The 23,049-nt window shown below is 42.0% G+C and overlaps 1 protein-coding gene across 5 annotated transcripts in view; it reads right to left on the bottom strand.

Moving 5' to 3' along the window:
* LOC122816964 (serine/threonine-protein phosphatase 4 regulatory subunit 1-like) overlaps nucleotides 1–23,049 on the bottom strand; it is a 1,601,647-nt gene that overhangs the window by 1,408,179 nt on the left and 170,419 nt on the right. For 3 of the 5 annotated variants that reach the window (XM_044090068.1, XM_044090067.1, XM_044090066.1), the window contains exon 4: nucleotides 9,665–9,771. The exons of 1 other annotated variant lie outside the window; for it this stretch is intronic. In XM_044090068.1, coding sequence (XP_043946003.1) covers nucleotides 9,665–9,771 — 107 coding nt within the window. Of the gene's footprint in view, nucleotides 1–9,664; nucleotides 9,772–23,049 lie in introns of those variants that run through there. One more of the 5 variants, XM_044090070.1, reaches the window with a different exon arrangement.

The raw sequence follows: 23,049 nt of genomic DNA on the forward strand, positions 1-23,049 counted from the left end.
TTGTCTGCAAAATGCAATTACTGGTGCCAGGCATTTTGTGAAGACCCTGGGCGCAGCAGATAAGCCAAAGGGCAGTGCGGAGAATTGGTAATGCATTGAGTCAGCTATGAATCGGAGGCATCTTCTGCAGGATTGTCTGATTGGGACATGCAGGTATGCCTCCTTGAGGTCCAAAGTGACTAGCCAAGCCTTCTTGCCCAGCATGGGTAGAAGTTGATGCAGTGTTAACATTTTGAATTTTGGAACAGCCAGGAAAGTATTTAGGATTGACAAGTCCAGTATTGGTCTCCAGGCTTTGTGCTTTCTGGGTACCAGGAAAAGTCTTGAGTAAAATCCTTGTCCCTGTTCTTGCTGTGGCACTCTTTGAATAGCTCTCATGTCCATGAGAGCACCAATTTGCTTTTGCGCCTCTGCCCATTGGTTTTGTGGCAGGTCCGGCATACCTTTTGATTTTGGAAGGGTGTGAAAGTGGAATCTGTATCTCTGAAAACAATATTCAATACCCATTTGTCCTGGGTGATTGTGCCAATTTTGTGAGAAAAATGCTAACTTTCCCCCTAAGGGTGCTGCCAAAAGGTAAGTGCTTGGCATTTGTAGAGGGAAGTCATTGGGACTGTTTCCTATAAGGTTGTGATTTGTCTTCTCCTCCTTTGGGGGCTGAAGCACCCCACTGTTTAGGTCTGTAGGAGCCTTGGGGCTGAGATCTGCCTCTTGGGCATCTGTATCTGCCTCTTTGTGGCCTGTCTGACACCGGAAAGGACCAATTTTTTGAAGGCCAGTTTCTGCTAAACCTAGTAACCTGTAACCTGTGAACCTGTAAGAAATCATTTACTGTCTGCATTGATTTTGCTTTATCCTCCATTTACTTTAACACCTCTTCTGCCTTAACACCAAACAAAGTATTATGCTGTAGTGGAGCATCCAATCATTTTACTTTAAAATGTTCGGGTAAACTTTGTTCTGTCAACCAAGCATGCCTTCAAATGACAGAGCCTGTAACTGCGGCCCTACAAGAAGCCTCTAATGAATCAAAACCACATTGCAGAGTATGCTTTCCCACTTGTTCAGCTGCATGCAATAAATCCTGCATTTTCTTATTGTCAGGACTTTGAGTTTGTAAGCATTTTCTGTTTTAACAAAGACATGAGGTACTGTTGATATTTAAGCATGCGAAACTGGCAGTTTAAAGCCCTTACAGCTAAAGTAGCAGAAGTGTAAACTTTTTCCCCCCATCTATCCAGAGCTCTAGAATCCCTATCAGAGGGGACAGGGTTTTTTGCAGTGGAAGCCTTAACTCCTTTGGGACCCTGAGAAATAGTTTCTGGGTCAGCAGCAGGGTTTTTATAAAAAAATTTATGAGAGAGTCAGGGACCCTGTAGTACCGGTCTGGCTTGACTGGTGCAGGCGGTAAAGAATCAGGAGACAGACTGGATTCACAGAAAACATCAACAATATCAAACACAGGGGGGGGGATAGCCAGGGGCCTGTGCTGAGGCAATAAAAGAAAGTCTCTGAGCCTTTTCTTGGATTCTGAATAATCCTGGCTCTCCCAATGGAAATGCTCCCTCATGGTGTGCAGGGTTTCCCCAAAAGAATAATCCTCAGGCGGAGAGGCTGAAGTTATAGATTCTTCTGCATCAGAGTTCTCATTTGGAGGGAGAGAATATCCCTGATCTGAAGAGGAATCAGAGGAAATAGAAACCTGGTCAGAGAAATCATAGTCAGTGTCTTGCCTAGGCCTTTCATCAGGGGGGGGGATGGGAACCCCTGATCAAAGTAATTAAGTCTTCGGCCATTTTAAGCATCTGTTTCTTTGGCATGGATGACTGTCCAGGAGAATGCTGTACTTGTTGCCTTGTCTTTAATGGTGTTTTTGACTTTGCCTTGGCTGCTGCAGTGGACTTAATTAGTAAGCTGTGAAGGTCTGAAAACACCCTCGGAAGCCGATGCCTGCTCATCGGCTCCAGACCCATCTGAGGGAATAGTTTCCGCAGGCCCAATACCTTGAGTTTCCAGAGGCCTAGGTGTCTCCACGTGGGAGTCGGATACGGCCTGTGGCTCTGAGGTAGTGGGCGTCAGGGGCTGCGAAAGCGCCTCACTGAGAACCGGCAACTGGCCTAGAAGAGGCTTTGTCATCAGTTTTGGACCTCGGATGCCTGTCCTTTTCCTTGTCTTTGCATTTTTTATGAATTCCGGTCGTCGGTTGTTCCAACGGCATTATGTAGTTAAACCTTCGGCCAAAGTAATGTAAAGCAAAATCAAACAGACGCGTTTGTTGAATCTAGCACAAAACCGACAACTAGTAACGTCGTGGTCAGGGCCTAGGCAAGGAATACAGTAAGAGTGAAAATCCTTATGAGGTATTTGCTTCCCACAAGAAATACAACTGTTAACTTTTACTGACATCGGTCTGGAGCAAGGAAAAAGCTTCCCCAACGGGGTACTTAGCTTTATTGAAGACTTCGGTTCCGAAACTCGATTTCGAAAATCTCAGGAGTCGGCCGAACGGCACTTGCGAACTGCTTTAGCTTCGGGCACCGCGTGGCAAGAAAGACTGGAAAAAATGGCGTTGGTTGCATCTTTTATACCCTGGCACACTGACGTCAGGAAAGAGGTGACAGCAACCGACGCCGGACCTAGACTTTGGAACTCTGGCCGAATGCGGGTCGCCTGCCAGCAGGATAACCGAAGTGTAATGACTGCAACAGTGAAACACTATGAAAGTACAGTTTTGTACCTACCATAAATGTAGATGTTCGAAGATCCACATTGCTGCAGTCCTTACACTTGGGTAGTCCGCTGTCCTCGGTCAGCCCGAATATCAAAGTATAAGGCTGACGTCGGTCAAGGCGCATTTGACTGACATCAGGACGTCAGGGTACAAATGCGCATGACAGACGTCATATCCTCAGTCTTTTCTTGCCCCAGATGTCAGAAGACCCTAAAAATAAAGATCAAAACCAAAAGACAGCAAACAACCAACCATCCTAGCACTAAAAATATGTACAATATATACAATATACATCATATAGACAACCCAACCCACACAACCGCCTCTAACTACAGAGGGGAAGGAGGAGGGTAATTGGACTGCAGCAATGTGGATCTTCGAACATCTACATTTATGGTAGGTACAAAACTGTACTATGTTCTTCATCTCACATTGCTGCAGTCCTTACACTTGGGTAGAATCCCAAAGCAGAGGTAAGGGAGGATGGCCAAACTATAAGGAAGCAGGAGCTGCCAAAATGCCCTGCAAAACAGCAGTGGCAAAACCAGCCCTGGATTTAGAGTAAAGTGGTAGGTGATAATGCCTAGAGAAAGTATGCACTGAACTCCAAGTAGCTGCCTCCAAAATATCCTTGGTTGCCACCCCCCTCAAAAAGCTGTCGAGTGGCAGTAGCCCTAGTGGAATGAGGCCTAATCCCAGCTGGAATCTCCTTGCCATGATGGGAATAACAGAAAGCAATGCAAAACCCAATCCACTTAGAAATAGTTTGTTTTGACACAGGCTTGCCCTGAGAACTCAAAGCAAAAGAAACAAATAACTGCTGAGACTGCCTGAACCCTTTAGTTCTGTCCAAATAATATCGCAACTGCCTGTGTACATCTAAAGTGTGCAAAATCTTTTCCTCTTTAGTTTGGGGATTTGCATAAAAAGTAGGCAAATGAATAGTTTGGTTTAAAGCCACACTAGAAACCACTTTAGGCACAAAGGAAGGATTAGTACGTAAAGATACCCTATCCTTATGGAAAATTAAGAAAGGCTCAACCGCCATAAGGGCCTGCAATTCAGAAACCCTTCTTGCAGAGGTAATGGCCAACAAAAAAGCAGTCTTCCATGATAAATATTTCAACTCGGTAGTAGCTGCAGGCTCAAAAGGTTGTAGAGTGAGTTTCTCCAACACAAAATTGAGATCCCAAGCAGGAGTAGGAGCTCTACGTGGGGGTCTTATATTCTTTGCCCCTCTAAGAAATTGCTTGAACAAAGGATGAGAAAACAATGGTGGGTCACAGTCATAGTGAGCTGAAATTGCTGCAGCATGAACCTTAATAGAAGAGAAGGACAAACCTTTGTCCAGTAACTCAGTAAGATATTGAAGAGCCACACTTAAATTAGGCTCAGAAACATCAAAATTCTTTGCTGCACTCCAAAATAAAAATCTCTTCCATTTATCTGCGTACACTTTCCTTGTACTAGGCCTTCTAGCTTCCAAAATAACATTCAAAACTTGTTGTGGAAGTTGAGACCCTCTATGGTTCAAAACAGAATATGCCAGGCTGTTAGGTGAAGAGAGTGAAGTTTGACATTGAGCAAATGACTGTCCTTCTGGGACAACAGGTGTGGAATCGAAGGCAAAGGCCATGGAGGCTTCCGTACCAGACTTCTCAGTAATGGGTACCTGTGCTGTCGAGGCCAATCTGGAGCTATTAAAATCATCCTTGGCTTGTCCTGTCTGACCTTTAGAAGTACCTTTGGAAGGAGAGGCAGAGGTGGAAAGGCATACACATGAAGATTGCTCCAATTGAAAGAAAGAGCATCCACTTTCCAAGCTGTGGGATGAAACCTTTTCGTGCAAAACTTTGGCAGCTGATGGTTTAGTGGAGAAGCGAACAGATCTATGTCTGGAGTTCCCCATGACATGTCAATTTCTGAAATACATGAGGATCCAATTTCCACTCGTGGGGATCCATAATTCGTCTGCTCAACACATCTGCCAAGGAGTTCTGTGCTCCCGGCAGAAACCTTGCCTGAAGATTGAGCTGTAAACGGAGAGCAGTCTCCCACAAAATCATTGCTTGCCTGCATAGAGGATAAGAATCGTTCCCCTTGCTTGTTGATGTACCACATGACAGTTGTGTTGTCTGTTAGAATCAACACCTGCCCTGGAAGAAGTAAATCCTTGAAAGCTATTAATGCAAACTGGACTGCTAACATCTCCTTCAAGTTGATATGTAGATGTTGTAGTCTGGCAGGCCACTTGTCTTGTATCCACTTTCCATTTAGATGAGCTCCCCAAGCTTTGTCTGAGGCATCTGTCGTTAAAATCTGACTCGCCTCTGGCCGGGTCACAGAGAGTCCCTTGTTTAGGTGACATTCCTGAGCCCACCACAAAAATTCCTTTTGAATGCAAGGTATTATTTGAATGACAGTGTCCAGATCCTGGCAGTGCTGTGTCCATACATTTTTGAGATACCATTGTAGCTTCCTCATATGCAGTTTGGCATTGGGAAGCACCAGAATACAAGATGCCATGAACCCTAAGGCTTGAAGGACTGTCCTTGCAGTCAGCCCGGACTGATGAGATAGTTGATGGAAGTAAAGGGAAAGATTCTTTTGTTTGTCCGGGGTCAAAGAGGCCATCTGGGATGCTGTATTCAGTCTTACACCCAGAAAGCACATGTCCTGAGAGGGTACTAGACTGGACTTTATTTCGTTCACAGAATACCCCAGGCATCTTAGCACTGCTATCACATATTCCAAATGATGAAGAAGCTCGTCCCTTCCTTGAGCCAGAATCAGGCAATCGTCCAAATAAGGATAGATCTGTATTCCTTTTAGCCTGAAAAAAGCTATCACTGGAGCCAGAACTTTCGTGAACACTCTGGGCGCAGTAGATAAGCCAAAGGGCAATGCAGAGAACTGATAGTGAGAAGTCCCAGCTCAAACGCAGATACTTCCTGCAACTTAGTCTGATAGGAACATGAAGGTAAGCCTCCTTGAGACCCAAAGTTACCATCCAATGATCTTTGCCCAGCAGAGGTAAAAGCTGCTGTAACGTCAACATTTTGAACTTGGGAATGTCCAGATAAGTGTTGAGGATAGATAAATCCAAAATTGGTCTCCACGTGTTCCCCTTCTTTGGTACTAGGAACAGGCGAGAATAAAATCCTAGGCCCACTTCTGGCATAGGGACCGGCTGTATGGCCCCTATTTGGAGTAACAGAGAAATTTGCTTGTGAGCCTCTATTCTTTGTTGAGGAGGAACGTCTGGCATGCCTTTGAAAGGAGGCAAGGTATGGAAATAAAACCTGTAACCGTGGTGTATGATATCCAATACCCATCTGTCTTGGGTAATTAAACTACAATTTTCCTTGAAAAGTGCCAACCTTCCTCCCAAAGGTGCTGCCAGACGAGAAGGCTCTGGCAGCTGAAAAGGTAGGTCATTGGGTCTGTTTACGAAAGGACTGACCCCTGCCCTCACCCGAAGACTGTGCAGGAGAACTCCCTGTTCTAGGCCTGAAAGAGCCCTGAGCTCTGCCCCTACCACGTCTAGATCTACCCCTAGACTGGGAATCATAAAAGGATACGTCCACCCCTTAGTAGGCCAATTTCTACTAAACTTTGGAGGCTGAACCTGCAAAAAATCTTTAACAGTCTGCATAGACTTAGCCTTGTCTTCCATTTTCTTTAAAACTGCCTCAACAGGAGAACCAAACAACACATCAGATTGTAAAGGAGCATCTAAAATCCTTGTTTTAACATGGTCAGATAAATTCTGATCCCTCAGCCAGGCGTGCCTGCGAAGAACTGACCCAGTGGCAGCCACCCTAGACGAGGCCTGTACAGCATCAAAACCACATTGCAAAGAATGCTTACCCACCTGTTCAGAAACATGTACTAAATCTTGTAACTCTTTACAATCAATACCTTCCGCCAGAGCATCAACCTTAGACTTCAATTGTGAAAGGAGATAGTTTTGGTATTTCAACATGTGAAACTGGCAATTCAAAGCCCTCATAGCTAGAGTGGAAGAAGTATAAACTTTCTTTCCCCATCTATCCAAGGCCCTGGCCTCTTTATCTGTAGGAACCGGATTCTTGACAACAGAAGCCTTAACACCTTTAGGCCCCTGGCTAACAGTTTCTGGGTCTGCCCTAGGACTCTTAAAAGATACTTATGAGCTTCAGGCACCCTGTAATACCTATCCGGTTTAACAGGAGCAGGAGGCAAAGAATCAGGATTAAGAGAAGCCTCTGTAAAAACATCTTCCACTACATCCAAAACAGGAGGTATAGCCAAAGGCCTATGCTGGGGTAAAACAAAAATTCCCTAAGCCTTTTCCTGGAATCGGAGAAGTCCTGACCTTCCCACTTAAAATGCTCCCTCATGGAATGAAGAGTTTCTGAAAAAGAAAAATCCTCAGGAGGAGAAGCAGAAGGAGTAGAATCATCCACATCAGAATCAGAATAAGGAGAGTACTCCTGCAAGTCTTCAGCCGAAGACTCTGAAACATCCGAAGCCTGCTCAAAACTCCCTAGCTCAGGCTCCACCCTAGGTCTCTTATCAGGAGGGGCAAAGAACCCCTAATCAAAGTAATCAAATCTTCTGCCATTTTAAGCATATGCTTCTTGGGCACAATTCCTGAAGAACTAGGGGTGACACCAACTGAAGCTAAACCTGGCCTGCCTCTGGGAGAAGCCTTGGAAACAGAAGGAGAGGGCCTAACCACCCTAGGCAGGGAGGTGAGTATAGTAACCTGAGAAGCCCCATCAGCCTGACCTGCCTCCTGAGAGGCCACATCCTGCAATAACAAAGTCTCTCCCTGGGATCCCAAAGAAACCTCCGGTGGAACCACCGGCTCCACCGACACCTCTAAAGAACCGGCGTCTGGTACGGACGGTTCTTCTAGCCTAGGCTTAACTGCTTTGTCCTTGCGCTTCTTCGAAGAAGCGGGCGTCGGGGCATCCGGCGGCATTTTATAATTGCACCGCTTCCCGAAGACTAACCTGGCACAATCTAACCTTCTCTTTATAGTGCGCTTATTGAATCTAGCACAAGAGCGACACCCAACAACATCGTGCTCAGGCCCTAAACAAGGAATACACAAAGTATGATAGTCTCTATGCGGTATCTGTTTCCCACAAGAAATACAATTATTCACTTTTTCTGACATCCGGTAAACCACTGAGGCAAGAAAAACTAAAATATTCCCCAACGGGTACTTAGCCAACTTTGACTCGGTCTGAAACTCCGAAATCGAAAAATTTCAGAACGCCAACCGGCACTTGCAATGCTGCTTCTGCATCGGACCATGCGGCAAAAAAGACTGAGGATATGACGTCGGTCATGCGCATTTGTACCCTGACGTCCTGATGTCAGTCAAATGCGCCTTGACCGACGTCAGCCTTATACTTTGATATTCGGGCCGACCGAGGACAGCGGACTACCCAAGTGTAAGGACTGCAGCAATGTGAGATGAAGAACATCATCAGCTGTTTCTCCGTGGCATACATCTACCAGTGCTTTTAACTGCTGCCTTGCAGCTGCTGTTTCACTTGTATGTGATCCTCTCCCAATTTGTATGTACTGCAGTTGTTCTGATTAAAATAATGAAATGCTACTAACATCCAACAGTAGTGGTCACTCAGGTCTCCCTTTAGCAGTAGTAGTAATAGTAGCAGCAAAGTCTCCTTTATATAAACAAAAAATATTAATATCTATGAGTTATGACCACTTACTTCTTGTAAAACACTGAGCAATACCCATTAGTGGGTATCACTTAGCTGCCTTATAAAATATTTAATCTATCAGCAGTGGTCACCCAGTTCTCCCCTGTGAAAGGGTGGTTGGTAGAAATAAGACTTGGCACAAGAAAATGGATAAATAAGAGAACATGTTATCACCATCACACCAATTTCTGAATTTTAAGATTACACTCTACCTCAGACTACTGCTCCTGCCATGACACAGCTGATGCAATAAGAATGAAAGGGCAGAAGAAAACCACATACCTTCAAGTCTGATGTCTTTGCCACTCAGTCAACCTCCAAGATGAAAGCCTGAAATGATCTCAGAGATTATCAAAATTCAGCCGGAAATCACTGCTCTAAGGACAGACTACTATAGCCCATGTTGCAGGTCACTGTCTCGATTAGGACTCCAGTGAAAGTTTTACTGCTCCCCAAATATTAAAACAATGACAGCATGCTATTTACTCAAGAAGAATGAAGATGGATCACTGTTCAGATAGCCATCACAACTTGATGTCCTACTCCTACACTAACATGCCAGTAAAATGAAATTATTTTTTAATCTTATTTCAGATATGTTTGTTATTCAAAGTTCCCCTTAGAAAAAAAACAGAACAGCTTTATGAAACAGAGGAACAGCATGACTGCTCAATGTGTACATCATAAGATTCAGTTTTGACAGCTTCTTAACTAAACATGTTCAAATTGTACTCAAGTGCTGCTGCCTTCTTTATGTTTACGCATCTAGATGTGTTCTTTCAAGTTTTTCACTTAAACCCACTTGTGGCACTGCCAGATTCAGCACATAACACATACTATTACTCTTTCTATTCAATTCAGCTACTTTCAAAGCATATGCTTTATGTTCTAAAGCACTACTATCATCACGTACAATCTAGCTTTAAAAAAAAAAAAAAAAAAAAAAAAAAAGTGTGGGGTAACCTTTACCAGAAACCGCCTGTCCCCTGTAAAACAAAATGCTCCACCAGTCCAATGCTGTGAGCAAACACCCACTACAAGCAAGCCTGGGCAAAACTGCATGTCCTATTTTAGGTTAATGTTCAGTTAAACAATAGATTAAACAGTAAAATTCTTGTCAGCCTCCAAGCGTAATTTCTGAAACAGCATTTCAAAAAATATCTCATGTTTAAATTTCACTTTATATAATAAAAAAATAAAGAAAGAAAACCTGCATCTTCTGACAGCCTCAGCACAATTTCCATTACAGCTAAAAAATCCTTCTCATCATCGCTGAAAGATCGGAGCACATCCAGAAGGCCACGTGCAACAATTTGTCTGTTAACAAAAACAGTGAGGCAAACATGACTGGTGAAGGAGATGCCTTATGAAACTGATTACACCTAAAAGTGATAACAGAGGCTCTGCCAACATCCTATATATACATTTACAATTCAGTTGTGTAACATGAACTTAAAGAATGCTCTAAAATTTTATCATAGAGAGCATATGTAAATGACCCAGTAATTCAGACAAGTTAGCCGCCAACTGTTACCCTTACTATTTCCCAGAACTGTTAAGGATAATGTAAAGCAGTTTTGAAAACTTACTATGCCAAGTTATACACATCAGCCGAACAAAAGTAATCCCAAAGAAGTTACAAAAAGAAGTGTAATGCATCATCTGTAGTAATACTAGGTCTACATAAAACAAATACAAAACCATGACTGTGCGAGGAGCATTGTGCCTGCTTACCACAGAAAGTCAACCCTCAAAAAATGCTTGTGGGACTTTTTTGTAGACAACTTACCTTTTACCAGAAAACATGAATGTAATACACATGTGCTTGACATTAGGGACCACATCACCAAAAGATATACTGCTTTGTAAAATACCCATTTCCATTTCAAATTCCTCATTTGTCAAATTATAAATATCTTTCTGGACAACTCCTCATAAGGATTAATACAGATTTTTTTTTAAATATTTTTCTATCCCATCTATTGAGCAATTAAATGTGCATCCCTTCTAAGAAAAGAAAGTTTTCATAAATCTGTTATCTGAATCTGATAGCCTCAAATTTCAATGTTCAGATGTGAACCAAATCTTCACACACTTGAGAAAAGTGCTGTTTTTTAAACATTTGGATCAAAGATATGCAAAGGGAATAAGAAGTGCTAACCTTCACCAGTAACTCTCGATACTGTACAAAGTATGAATCTGATTGTATTTTCCTGTAAATTCATATTTTAAGATTTCAAATTAAACAGTAGTCATAAACGTTAAGCAAAGCCACCAAGAAAATTTTCAAGTTTCACATCATGGTTCAGTACTCAAATCAAATTTTGCAAGCATCTCATTAAAAAGTCATGCTACCTACTACTCCCCCCCCCCCCCCGAACTTTTAGAAATAACTTGCAAATGTCGTACTAAATACAAAGAGCAGCACAAGCAAAGTACTGGCGAGTATACTTTACAGACTTAAGTGCTAATTTGCAGACTTCTACAATCTGAGTTCATGGCAATGCAGGATATACAATCACAACAGCCCTTTTCACATAACATTTCAGGAAAAGCAAGTAAAAGAAAAAATCTCCAAAGAGAAAGTAAAAATACAGATACAAACATAAAGAGGAAACAGACATAATGCTCAGCTGATCTAACAAAAATTCTTGGTACTGTATCATATGGAATTGACAGTTTAATGCCCTGGCAGAAAGAGTAGCAGATGTATAAGCCTTTTCCCCCCATCTCTCTAATGCTCTAGACTCTCTTTCAGAGGGTAGGGGATTTTTGGCAGTAGCGGCTGCAACCCCTTTAGGGCCCTGAGAAATAGTTTCTGGGTCTGCAGCATGGGCTTTATACAGGTGGAAGTGAGAATCCGGGACCCTGTAATATCTGTCAGGTTTGGCGGGGGCCGGAGGAAGAGAATCAGGTGCTGTACTGACATCATTGTACACATCATAAATTACATTTAGAACAGGAGGTATAGCTAAGGGCCTATTCTGGGGCAAATGCAAAAAAGTCCTTAATCTTTTTCTAGAATCAGAGAAATCCTGACCCTGCCATTGAAAGTGCTCTCTCATGGAGTGTAAAGTCTCCCCAAAGGAAAATTCTTCAGGGGGGAGGCCGAAGGGATAGATTCCTCTGCATCTGAATCCTTATAAGGCGAGTAGGCCCCTTCCTGGTGGTCTGACAAATCAGATCCATCCGTGGAGTAATCTGAGGAGTGAGGTTCAGAGGGATCAGTCCTGGGCCTTTTGTCTGGAGGAAGTTGGGAGGCCCTGTCTGGGTGAGGTTGGGAACCCCTAATTAAGGAGATAAGGTCCTCAGCAAGACTGAGGGTCTGTGAACTAGAAGAAGGCCTCTGGGATGTAGATTTGGCAGGCAAAGCTTTTGAAAGTTTGGCAGCTTTAGCCCTGGAGAAGGCCTTAATAGACATAGAAGCTGGGGGCCTAGCTGCCCCACGTGCAGGGGTAGAAATGTCCAAAGGTATGGTGTCGGACAATTCCTGAGCACTAGCTTCAGTAGGGAGTTCTGAAGCCGACTCAGCCGGGGCCTCTCTGGCCTCGGTGGTCGGAGGTATGGTTTCGGTAGTAGGAATAGCCGTGGACTCTGTTTCAGCCGAAACCGAGACACTCGCGGTAGGCCTAGCCGTGGTTTCAGCCGAAACCGCGAGCCGCGAGTGTCGGTCCTTTTCCTTGCGTTTTTGACCATATGCGAAGTCGGAGTCTCCGACAGCATTTTATAAGCAAAAGCAGTTCCAAAAAATTCCTCTGCAAACTCCGACCGACGTCTAAGAGTCCGTCGGTTGAAGGAGGCACAGGCTAAACAAGCTGATACGTCGTGGTCTGAGCCTAAGCAAGGAAGGCAGTAAGAATGGAAATCCTTATGAGGTATTTGTTTACCACAAGTTAAACAATTATTTACTTTGTCTGACATCGGCTGAGGCAAGAAAGAGTCCCCAACGGGGTACTTAGCTTTTTTCGAAGTCTTCGGTAGCTGAAATCTCTGGATCTGACTGACCTGCACTTGCGAACAGCTTCTGCTTCGGGCACCGCGCGGCAAGAAAGACTGAGGAAAATGGCATCGGCTGATGCTTTTATACCCCAGACGCTCTGACGTCGGGGAAAGTGCGACATCAGCCGAGGCCAGACCCAGACTTTGGAATCCGGCAGACCGAAGGGCTGCCTGAGGCAGGACAACCCATATGTTATGACTGCAGATGCATCCTTGAAGGACATCTTGTCCTGTTACCTCCCAATTGTCACCACCTACTTATCATGTCATCATCAACCCTACTCCTGGGTTTCAATTTACTTTATGCAGCCCTGGTTTCATTCCCTCTGGTGAACACAATTCATATTCAATTCCTGTCAAAGCTTTTGATCCCAAATTACTGGGAAACAATTAGGTTACTACATTTTTGTCTGCGTTTGTGGTGGGGGGTGGGTTAGGCACGACTCTCAGTGTTTACTTTTTATAAACTTGTCAAAAAGCTCATCTTAATTGTGTAGCTCTTTATTTATTCTACAGAGTGTAACTGCGAGCGGTACAGTTAAGAGTGTACAGGTTAGTGAACTCATACTAAATCTTAGCAGTCTATCGACTTATTTCCCTTACTCCGTAATAAAACAATCTCAGAATTAGTAAGTATAGCTATCGCAAACTGACATACTGTACACCCCCCCATTGTGACAGTAAGTTTTGGACTTCACTGTTTAAAATTAATCTATTGCTTGCATCACACACTTTTTTTTTTGTTTTTGCAGCAGGTCAGAAAACCAATTATACTTGGTAAGTATTCAAAGATAAAAAAAAAAAAAAAGGGAAGACTGCTTCTACTAGTGTTCAAAACGTGCATCATTCTGATGCTTTCAACAGAACAAGTGGCAGTCATACATATCATGGCACTTAATATTTTATTTTGTGCAGATTTATGAATGCTACCTAAGTGAAATGAACAGAAAACCCGGTTTACTAACGTTTTAGGTTTGCACTGCTTATATGCTTTCCTGCTTGGTAGTCGCAAGTGAGGTCATAAAATTCTTGAAAGGCTACTTTTCTCAGAGGATAAAAAACACAAGTGAAATTAATGAATGACTCCATAACAGCTGTTGAGTACAACTGCAATTTGAGAGGGAATTTGACTAAGACTACTAGAATTTCTGTAAGTACCCCTCCCCCAACCCCTGCTGCCAAAGCTGGGACATGCTCAAAAAGCCAGACTGAAAATGTAAACAAACACCAGAATCAAAACAAAAATATCAATGGGACTGTCCCTTTAAGAAGACAGTTGACAGAATATGAAAACTGACAGGTATAGGTCAATAAAATATAAACAGATTTGAGTCTCATCACCAAGTACTGTGTACAAATGTCAGGTTTCTGACTCAGAATGCAACGGTAATATGATCTGCATACGAGTCTAATAAAACCCGCAGCACATAAACTATGTGACAATCTGTAAGGTGTGTGCTTTTCTGTTATGGGAAAGATGCATGAACTTTGACCTTTGTCTTTGGACGTAAAAAAGGATGTAAAAAGAGCAGTAACAAATGGAATCTGAAACTGAAATGTAAAGCGAGGGTCTGAGGCTGCAAGGAACTATAGCAGTTCGCATAAGATGTGAGCATATAACTACAGGATTTGAGACTTCATAGGCAGGATGTCAAGGGCTACAAAATGCAATTATAACATTCATCAAAAAGACACAAGACTAGGAATATAAGCCAATTCATGTGTAATGTAGAAAATTTGCCCGATTACATTTGTTGGTTGTATATGTGTTTGTGTGGGGTGGGGCACAGGGAGATACAATCCAGATGAAAGACAGGAATTGAGCTCAACAGTTGTATTAGGGCAGTTGAGAAAAAGCAGTGCTACCAACAAGCCTATGCCTACGGTTGGGAAGAACAGTTATCTCTGCATTTTTTTCCTCTGCCTGGAAATTTAGTTTATCTTAAAAGCCAGTAACGTTTGTAGTTAGAACTAAAAAAATAAATAAAAAAGCTGTACTTAAAGAGTTTTCTTCAGTGTATTTAATTGTTGAAAATTACTTTCTGCTTTCTCTTGCATTTTATCTTTATGTACATTTAACAGTTTACTGTAATACTCAAGTTCTTTGAACAAAAAGTATGTATTCACTCTTAAAAAGGTAATGGCTGGCATTTATTAAGTGATAAGGGAGTACTTACTGTTAAAGGTGGAATCCAGCAGTTTGTCATCAGTTAACTAGTGAGACTCTAAGCACATTACCATTTGGGTTCATTATTATATGGCTTATTAACAAGAGTGAAACAGTAAGAGTGGCCTCCCAGCCCGATTACCTATGGGGGTGGCAGTTTACTACTGTGAGCCAGGACAAAGGCTGGAGAATAATCACTAGCCTTCCATGGTAGTTGCTGTGCGTATCTGTGTGTTTAAAGTATAGTATAGCCACTGTGAGTAACTGAACATTGAAACACAGATGGGAGTGAAGAAAATGGTCAAAGACTGTATGATGGCATGTTCAGTTTGGAGCCTACTTAGGAGTGTGCATGGTGAAGGCACATACCCAGCTTAACAATTAATATTTCTTGTGCATTCATGGCCAGGCCTAGTGCCGGATATTGGTGTGCCCTTTTTTACACTGCATGGTAACATTGGTGTAACTTCAGACTATAATCCTGGAAGACATTCACAATGGTTGGCAATAGTGGGTTTTCGAACTACATATAGCCATCAGCTCCCTTTACACTGCTTGGCAGTGGTGAGATTTAAACACCATCCACTTGGACCAAAGCCATCAGTACAACCACAACTGGAAAGAATTACTGAGAGAAGCGTGGAAAAGTAGTAGCCAAAGCTGACATACTATTAGACTCCAGAAGAAAAGACTCCAAAACCTGGGAAAACACAGGAACTGCCTACACCTAGAGCACGGATGAGGCCATGTTTTTAACTTTGTGATTAGTTCTGGAAACAATTACAGAACGTTAAGAGCTCAAAAGGAAGATAAGGACGATGAGGAATGAAATGAAAAAGTTACTGTGAGAAAGCTTGATATGCTAGGTGGAGGACAATATATTAAGTCATAAAATTACTCTATTACAGTGTATAACAATAGGGCTACAAAAAGAATGATTACATCTGGGCCCAAATGAACACCAGAAGAAAAAGAAGAAAATAAATTCCATTCTTTCTTACTCTGATGTGAGAAATTCCACTTCAGGAGACAGTGAGTAATATACAAAGAATGAACTTGCAGAACGGGTGGCACAGTTACAGATAGCTGCTGGAGGGCAGATTATGCAGGAGGAGCTGCAGAATGATTGCTGCATTTCAAACTAGGATGATCTCGCCATCTGCTGGCAATTCATATACATGGAGCAGAAGCCTAAACTAAAGCCGTTCACACGGTGACAGCAGAAATATCCACAGTAAAAAGATTACTTAAGCATACAGACTGTAGTTCAGACATGCTTCCCCACTTCTACAGAATGTCCTAAAACCACAAAAGTCAAGCACCTCTTAGACGGAGTACTGAAGACAACACATCATGTAAGTAATTTTGACATTGTCAGCATAATAAATGCAAAATCTCACAGCTGCAAAAGATAAACCAGCAACTGTTCTCTTTCCAATCCCACCACATCCATTTTCAACAACCAGAAAAATATTTGGGAATGAACAACAGACTGGTCAAGTAACAGTTTAAATAACACCCTTAGTAATACAGCAATGGACTCTTCTGGAGAGAAATCGGATATTTGTGGACCACAGACTGAAAGCTTGAAAATTCACTAAACTTGCTAAATGGTCATTAGGAAAACCATATTTTGGAATGCAAACATCTGCTTTACAGAACCTGAACACTGACCCTGACAGCATGGTGACAGGATGTTTCATCCGAAGGGATGAAAATGAAAACACACTTCTAAAAAAAAACATTCTTTGAAGTCTATAACAGAACAGTTTCTTTCCACCAGATGTGATAGTCCACAATTAGGGTGAACATTTTAGCTACCTGAAGAACAGTTTTAAAAACACACGAGGCAAGCCAAACAAACTGGAGAGGAATAGAACATCTCTCAGCCACATAAGCTTTTCTACTAGGTCTTGTAGGTTGGTCTGAGTGGAGGGCTTCCTGGTAGGTTATAAGAACACAGATTATACAGTGGCAGTTACACAGCTAAACACAATACAAAGAAAATAAACCGAAGTAAAATGCTGCTGGCATCTACAACCTATAGCCATAACCCTCTTTATCTATGCAGTAAAATAAACAGGTTATGCAACTCTTTCATCTACAAGTCCAGACATTACTTGTGCCTGAGTGTTAATAGCTTTGGCTGTTCTCTAAACGAGAATTGTAAATCATTCCAAAGTTAGATCTTAAAACAGAAAATTATTTACAATTGCAACCTTGACAACAAAAAGGAAATGGCAGCAAATGCAGTTACCCTTGATTAGTAATTTGGAAAGTGCTGGCAAGGAGGGTTTGCTTGCCTATCCTGGGGGGAGGGCCATGGCTATGCCTCTCCAGTGAGGCTATGGTGGAAACCAAAGCTCAGAGTAGATGCAGGATGGGGCTAATTGAGAGAAGAGTTGGTCCAATAAGACAGGGGTGATGACCAGCTTTGGACATTCACTGCTGCCTGAAGTGTCCAGTTTTAGACAGACTGGCAGTAATGCTCTCCTATAGAGGCAACTGATAAAATAACAGATTTGCTGCAAATCACCATAACCAATAAATATTCTTAGATGAGGTGGTAGCCACTATAGGCAAGGCATATTTGAGAGTAGGAGTTCAATAACCCTCTTCCAATGCACACTTTCATTCTAGAGATAACAAGTAGCTGCTAGCCCCAGCCTTTTGTAGATCTGAAACATGATATAGATTCAATTACTTAACTCTGAGGAGCAAGATTTGTTTTATTCATCTTCCGTCTATCACGGGTACCAAAAAGCACACATTTTTATTTTGCTAAAATTAATCTGAAGGCCCATACAACTCAGACAAGACATTGCTCAGTAAGATTAATACTAAACTGATCAACACTCTTTCTGCTACACTGAATAGAGACCCACTAAACAACATGCACACAACAGCTTATAAATAATCCGTGGAAGAGACAAAGTTAATACATTAATAAAGAGTGAAAAGGCGTGATCAAAAAACAGCCTTGGAGGTTACTTTTCTTGAACTAAGAGTAAGATATCTGAACATTCATTTGCAAAGAGCTAGCAGAGTTAAGTAATCGGGTATTTAGCCTGCTGTATGACAGTTGAAAGCAATAATGAAAGATTAGTAGAATCAGAAAGCTTGGCAAAGTCAAAATCCACTGAGTTCCCCATTTTGTCACATAAAGACTTGGTGACATTAGAATGGAAATAACACTGTGCCCTTTTAAAAATCATGCTGATGGTCACTCAAAAGGCCAAGACTTCTAAAAAAAAAAAAATATCTTCAACTGCACTGCTATGGCCTTATCCAGGATTTTAGGTAACAGAGGCAGCAAAGAGTGCCCAAGACGCAACATTTGTTTTAGGTTCTTGTTTGGACAAAGGAATGTCTTCAAGCTCTCTTATAAACACCTTGCTTTTAAGGCAACCAATTCTTGACATTGTCCGTTTTCCATACTAAGGTGAAAATAAGGGTAGGTACCACCCCATACCTGCTTATTCATGAGCCACACTACTACAACTAGTGCACCATCCAACCTCACAAAGACAAGGTCAGGTTTAAAGTGTGCTTTTATAACTTAAAAAGGACAAAAACATTACCCTCTGCTCAAAAATAAATAAATAAATGAAGGGAGGATGATTTTCAATGAATTTCTACAATAACGAACAAGGAAAAAAATACTCTTCTCAGAAACCGGAACTATTCTGGGGGGGAACAGGAAGACAGGGAACACAGTCGCCAGCTGAGCCTCTAATGTATAAAAAATCAAAGATCTAAAGCTCAGTCCCTTTGTTACAAAAATTAACTCAGAAATACTGACAAAATAAACTTCATTTATACCACCTTCCATTCTTCTGTGAAAGTAATATATTTACCATAGCATTAGATGTTCTGTTCATGATCTAGATTCATTCACTTCAACATGATAGGCAATTGAAGGCATTAGTTGCTCAGTACCTTTAACAGCTTGTCATATTTCCACACCTGGTTTACTCTTAAATATGCCAAGAAATATGCTACAGCCTGAATGGGCATTCCTCCAGATTCCCCCTTGGGTGGAAGTTTACTTTAGGTAGTGGGATGGTCAGTAGATATGATGAAGTGAAATGGACATGGAGCACAACGACCTAATATTATTTTAAGTACTTAATTTTTGTATCGAACATGATCCACTCCATTCACTATCAGAGCAGAATTCCTTACTTTTCTTACTGGGAGGAATCGTGATAGAATGCCATGGAAAACAGAATGAATGGAGACTTGAACATTGAGATCACACACAACTTACAGTGTCAAATATGCAGAGAAGTCATATTATTGTTGCACAAATGTCATCAATAAAGCCATTTTAGAAAAGAAAGAAATGATGGTGTAGATGCAGTACCAGTAAAACAGGCATTTGGTGCATCTGGCAGAGAATGCAACTATTACAGCAAAAGGAAATGCAGTCTGAAAGCCACATGAATAATGTAACCTCCAACAATGTCTGAACTGGTTTGCACTTAGCAAAGGATACAAACGTAAAAAAATTGAAGGTTAACAGCATGGTTAAGGTTAATTTCCATGGCTGCTCTGAGCAGGAAAGTAGGATTCGTACACAAAACCGTGCACCTTTACAAAAAAATTATATACAGGGTTTGGAAGAAACCGCCTTAAGATCTGAAGCCATTCTGCTAGATATGTCTGTGCTGAAGAGCATCTTTTAAGCCAAGTATAGGACATCATATCTGGCAGCTGGTTCAAAGGCACACACATAATTTCTTCACCATAAAATTTTAAGTCCCAATGAGACATCGGCTCTCAGGCAGGAGACCTTAACTCATTCACTCCGGGGCAGCTCTGGAAAAGCTGCCTGCTAATTCCACCATAGGAACAACAGTGCAGCCTGAGCTCATTTAGAAAATTCATTTGTAAAACCATACAGAAAACAAATGTTCATAACTCTAACTATAAGAGCTAGACTAAAAATGTAAACGCGAAAGTTGTTCAGCAGACACTGACCTTTCCGACAGTGTAAATGTTGATGGTGTATATCAAAGTCATTATTAAATATTTGGCAAGGAATGCTGATATTGTGCATATTTTTTACCTTTTGGGAAAAACAAAGCACAATATCTTGGTCAATGTACCATGCAGACCCATACAAGTTGAATGTAATTTGTTAATATGACTACCAGCTTTAAAATGATACCTTAATCATTACTGTGTGATGTTCCTTTCTTCAGATATTCACAGAAATATGATTAATATATTATTTTTCATAATTGATAAATAAACAAAGCATAATATCTCATCACCTGTAACAGACAGAGCCTACATATCAGTGGAGAAGTTGTGCATCTGAATGTCAGCTTCAAAATGATGCATCATTTGTGTGATCACCATGCTCCCTTGCAAAGATATGGGCATAATAATGAAAAGTATTGTAAATGTATAATTTTCACAATCGTACAAGATTAAACAAACTGTGATATCTGTACATGTGTAGAGTGCACAGACATAGTTCTTTTACCATATTGTAAGGAGTCACACTGTCTTCAAAATGAGGTATTACTTGGCATACTGACATGCTCCCTTGCAAAGTTATTTACCAAAATATGAAAAAAAATCAAATTCCATAACCTAATTCCAAACAAACTTTGATATCTGCCTATGAGTACAACATACAAGCACCATTCTTTTACCATGTTAGAACTATCAGTACTGTCTTCAAAATGAGGTATTACTTAGCACATTCAGATGCTCCCTTGCAAAGTTATTTACCAAAATATGAAAAAAAAGTCATAATTTCCATAACCTAAGTCCGAAACAAACACGGATGTCTGCACATGTGTACAACATACAGGCCCAATTCTTTTACCATGTTAGAACTATAAATAATCTTTTCAAAATGACGTATTACTTAGCACATTCAGATGCTCCCTTGCAAAGTTATTTAGCAAAATATGAAAAGAAAATCACAATTTCCATAACCGTAAGTACCAAACAAACTTTGATATCTGCACATGTGTCAAACATACAGGAACAATTATTTTACCATGTTGGAACCAGCAATACTTTCTTCAAAATGAGATATTACTTGGCACATTCAGATGCTCCCTTGCAAAGTTATTTACCAAAAGATGAAAAAAAAATCATAATTTCCATAAGAGTAGTTTGCAAAGCTCAGAAAAATGAATTTTACACAACACATTTCATAATAGTGTTTTACTTACTATATTGGTCCGACTTGGTCATGGGTGTTTTCCATTCTTTTCACAAGCTGTAGGTTAGCAATCTTGCATGGCTCTCCTCGCGCCATTGTGGAGGTTGGTCAAGAACAACACAATGCCCTCCTCAGTTAGGTGAATGCCATCCGTTCTGAACAGGTGAACATCTTCTGCGGTAATGCCGAAGACAGAAGACAGTCTTACCTTATCTAAAATAAAGCATGGGTGGTCACTAACAAGGGTGCACAGCCAGGGCACATGTAAAGAGAAAAAGCAGGGTAAGGACCACCGCTCCACTAATATGCCAAGGACAGGCATGGGGCTCCAGATGTTGGTTATCTGTAGTGTCCCATAGCTGTGCTGGCTGCCCACTCAGACTGCTGATACCACTATGGTCTCATGACCTCCTTCAGTGTCAGCAGTCTGCCTTACCTCTGCCTTTTCTCTTTACATGTGCCCATTCAGCAATGGACCTAAGGGATGAGGGACTGAAGTAACTCAATTGCTGTCCTGACCTTCGTACATTTACTACCCTCACCTACATACACTGACTACACCTGAAGGGAGGGAGACTGAGTGGAGAGCTACATCAAGGCAACATGTCAAAAGACCAAGACTGACCCAGGCTGTGTCTTTTTGCATGTGTCCTTTCTCGGAGGGAAACATTACATCACAGTGGGACACCCAAGCCCATGCTTACCTAGGAGAGCAGCACAATGGGACTGAGCTGAAGAGTCTCCAAGTTCCCAACTGCGATCCTGGTGGATCACAAGATCCATGCTGGCTGGGTATGCCCCCTGTGATGCACTGAAGGGAGGGAGACTGAGTGGAGAGCTACATCAAGGCAACATGTCAAAAGCTATGACAACAGCACTATGGGAGAAATTTATGGCCATGGTACTCGCCAAAGCATTTGACACACAGGCTGACCTTGCAAGTCGGGCACCCCCATGATGGCTCAGCGTGTTTACCCTTGCTGGCACAGTTTTTGCATCTTGATTTATGCCATTTCACTGGAAAGTGACAGCCATGCTCAAATCAGCTCACAGCCTCTGGGACAGTAATCTCAGAGCATCTTTTCCTCTTTGTGTAACTGGCAAGTAGATGAAAGCTTAGGTTCCTTCGAAACTGTAACTGTGTTGCTGGAATAGCACGTCCAGAGCATGACAGTTGCTGATGGCTGATACTTTCACGGAATATAATGGAAGCATTGACAATGGCCACATCCCATAAGAACAAGTACAGCCACCATTTGCGGGCCTTTCTGGCACTGGGATACTGTGTCCTGAGCTGATCTGCTCAGTCCACCACATTCATGTAACTGTTGTACATGTTTACAACTGGTGGATATGGCACCAATGCCTTTCTTCCATCATGCTTTCTCCTATATGTGCTGGAGACTGGCAAGGTTGGGTTACAGTTAGTTGACAGGAGGAATACTGGTTTGCTATCCTTCCATTCAGTAGCCAGCAGTGGTCCACTCTGAAATTGCTTGTAGTAGCCTCGAGCTGCTTTTCCAATGGCCTGTCTGTTGAATGTTAGAGGCCATCCTGACCTATTGGTGTGCATGGTTCCACAACAGTATAGATCATCTTTCAGCAATTGCTGTGCCAGCGGAACAAAGGTAAAGAAGTTATCAAAGTAAATGTGATGCTTCTTGCCAATCAGTCCCCTAGTTAAGTCAACTACAACTTTGTGTGCCAGTCCAACCTCTGTATTCTGCTCCGTTTTTCCAGTGTATACCTGGAATTCACGTACATACCCATTGGTCGAGTCTGCCAACACCCACACCTTAATGCCATACCTCTCAGGCTTACCAGGCATAAACTGTCTAAATTTCAAGCGTCCACGGAAGCCAACCATGGCTTAGTCTACAGCCACCTCAGGATGCACATTGTAATGTGTCCTGCATGCATGAAGGACTGCATCCAGTATTGGCCGTATGTGATGTAGCTTGTCATGACCCACAGAGCCCTGTGGTAGGCTCAAGCTGTTATCGTTGCAGTAGAAGTACTGCTGAATTTTTTCAAATCTATCTCTGGTCATGCACTCTGCTATTGGGAAGCAACCGTATACATGGTGCGTTTCCCAGTACTGCCTCAATTCAGGAACATGTACAATAGACATGTATATTCTGACACCTAGAAATGTGTGCATGTCTCCTGGCAGACAGGAGACCACCGCGTATCAACCTTGCCTGCTGCGGCCTGCCTCTGTGCAGCATAGCGATTTGTTTCA

The sequence above is a fragment of the Protopterus annectens genome, chromosome 12.part0 (assembly GCF_019279795.1).
Source record: "Protopterus annectens isolate FY-2018-M chromosome 12.part0, PAN1.0, whole genome shotgun sequence".
Classification (NCBI taxonomy): domain Eukaryota; kingdom Metazoa; phylum Chordata; order Ceratodontiformes; family Protopteridae; genus Protopterus; species Protopterus annectens.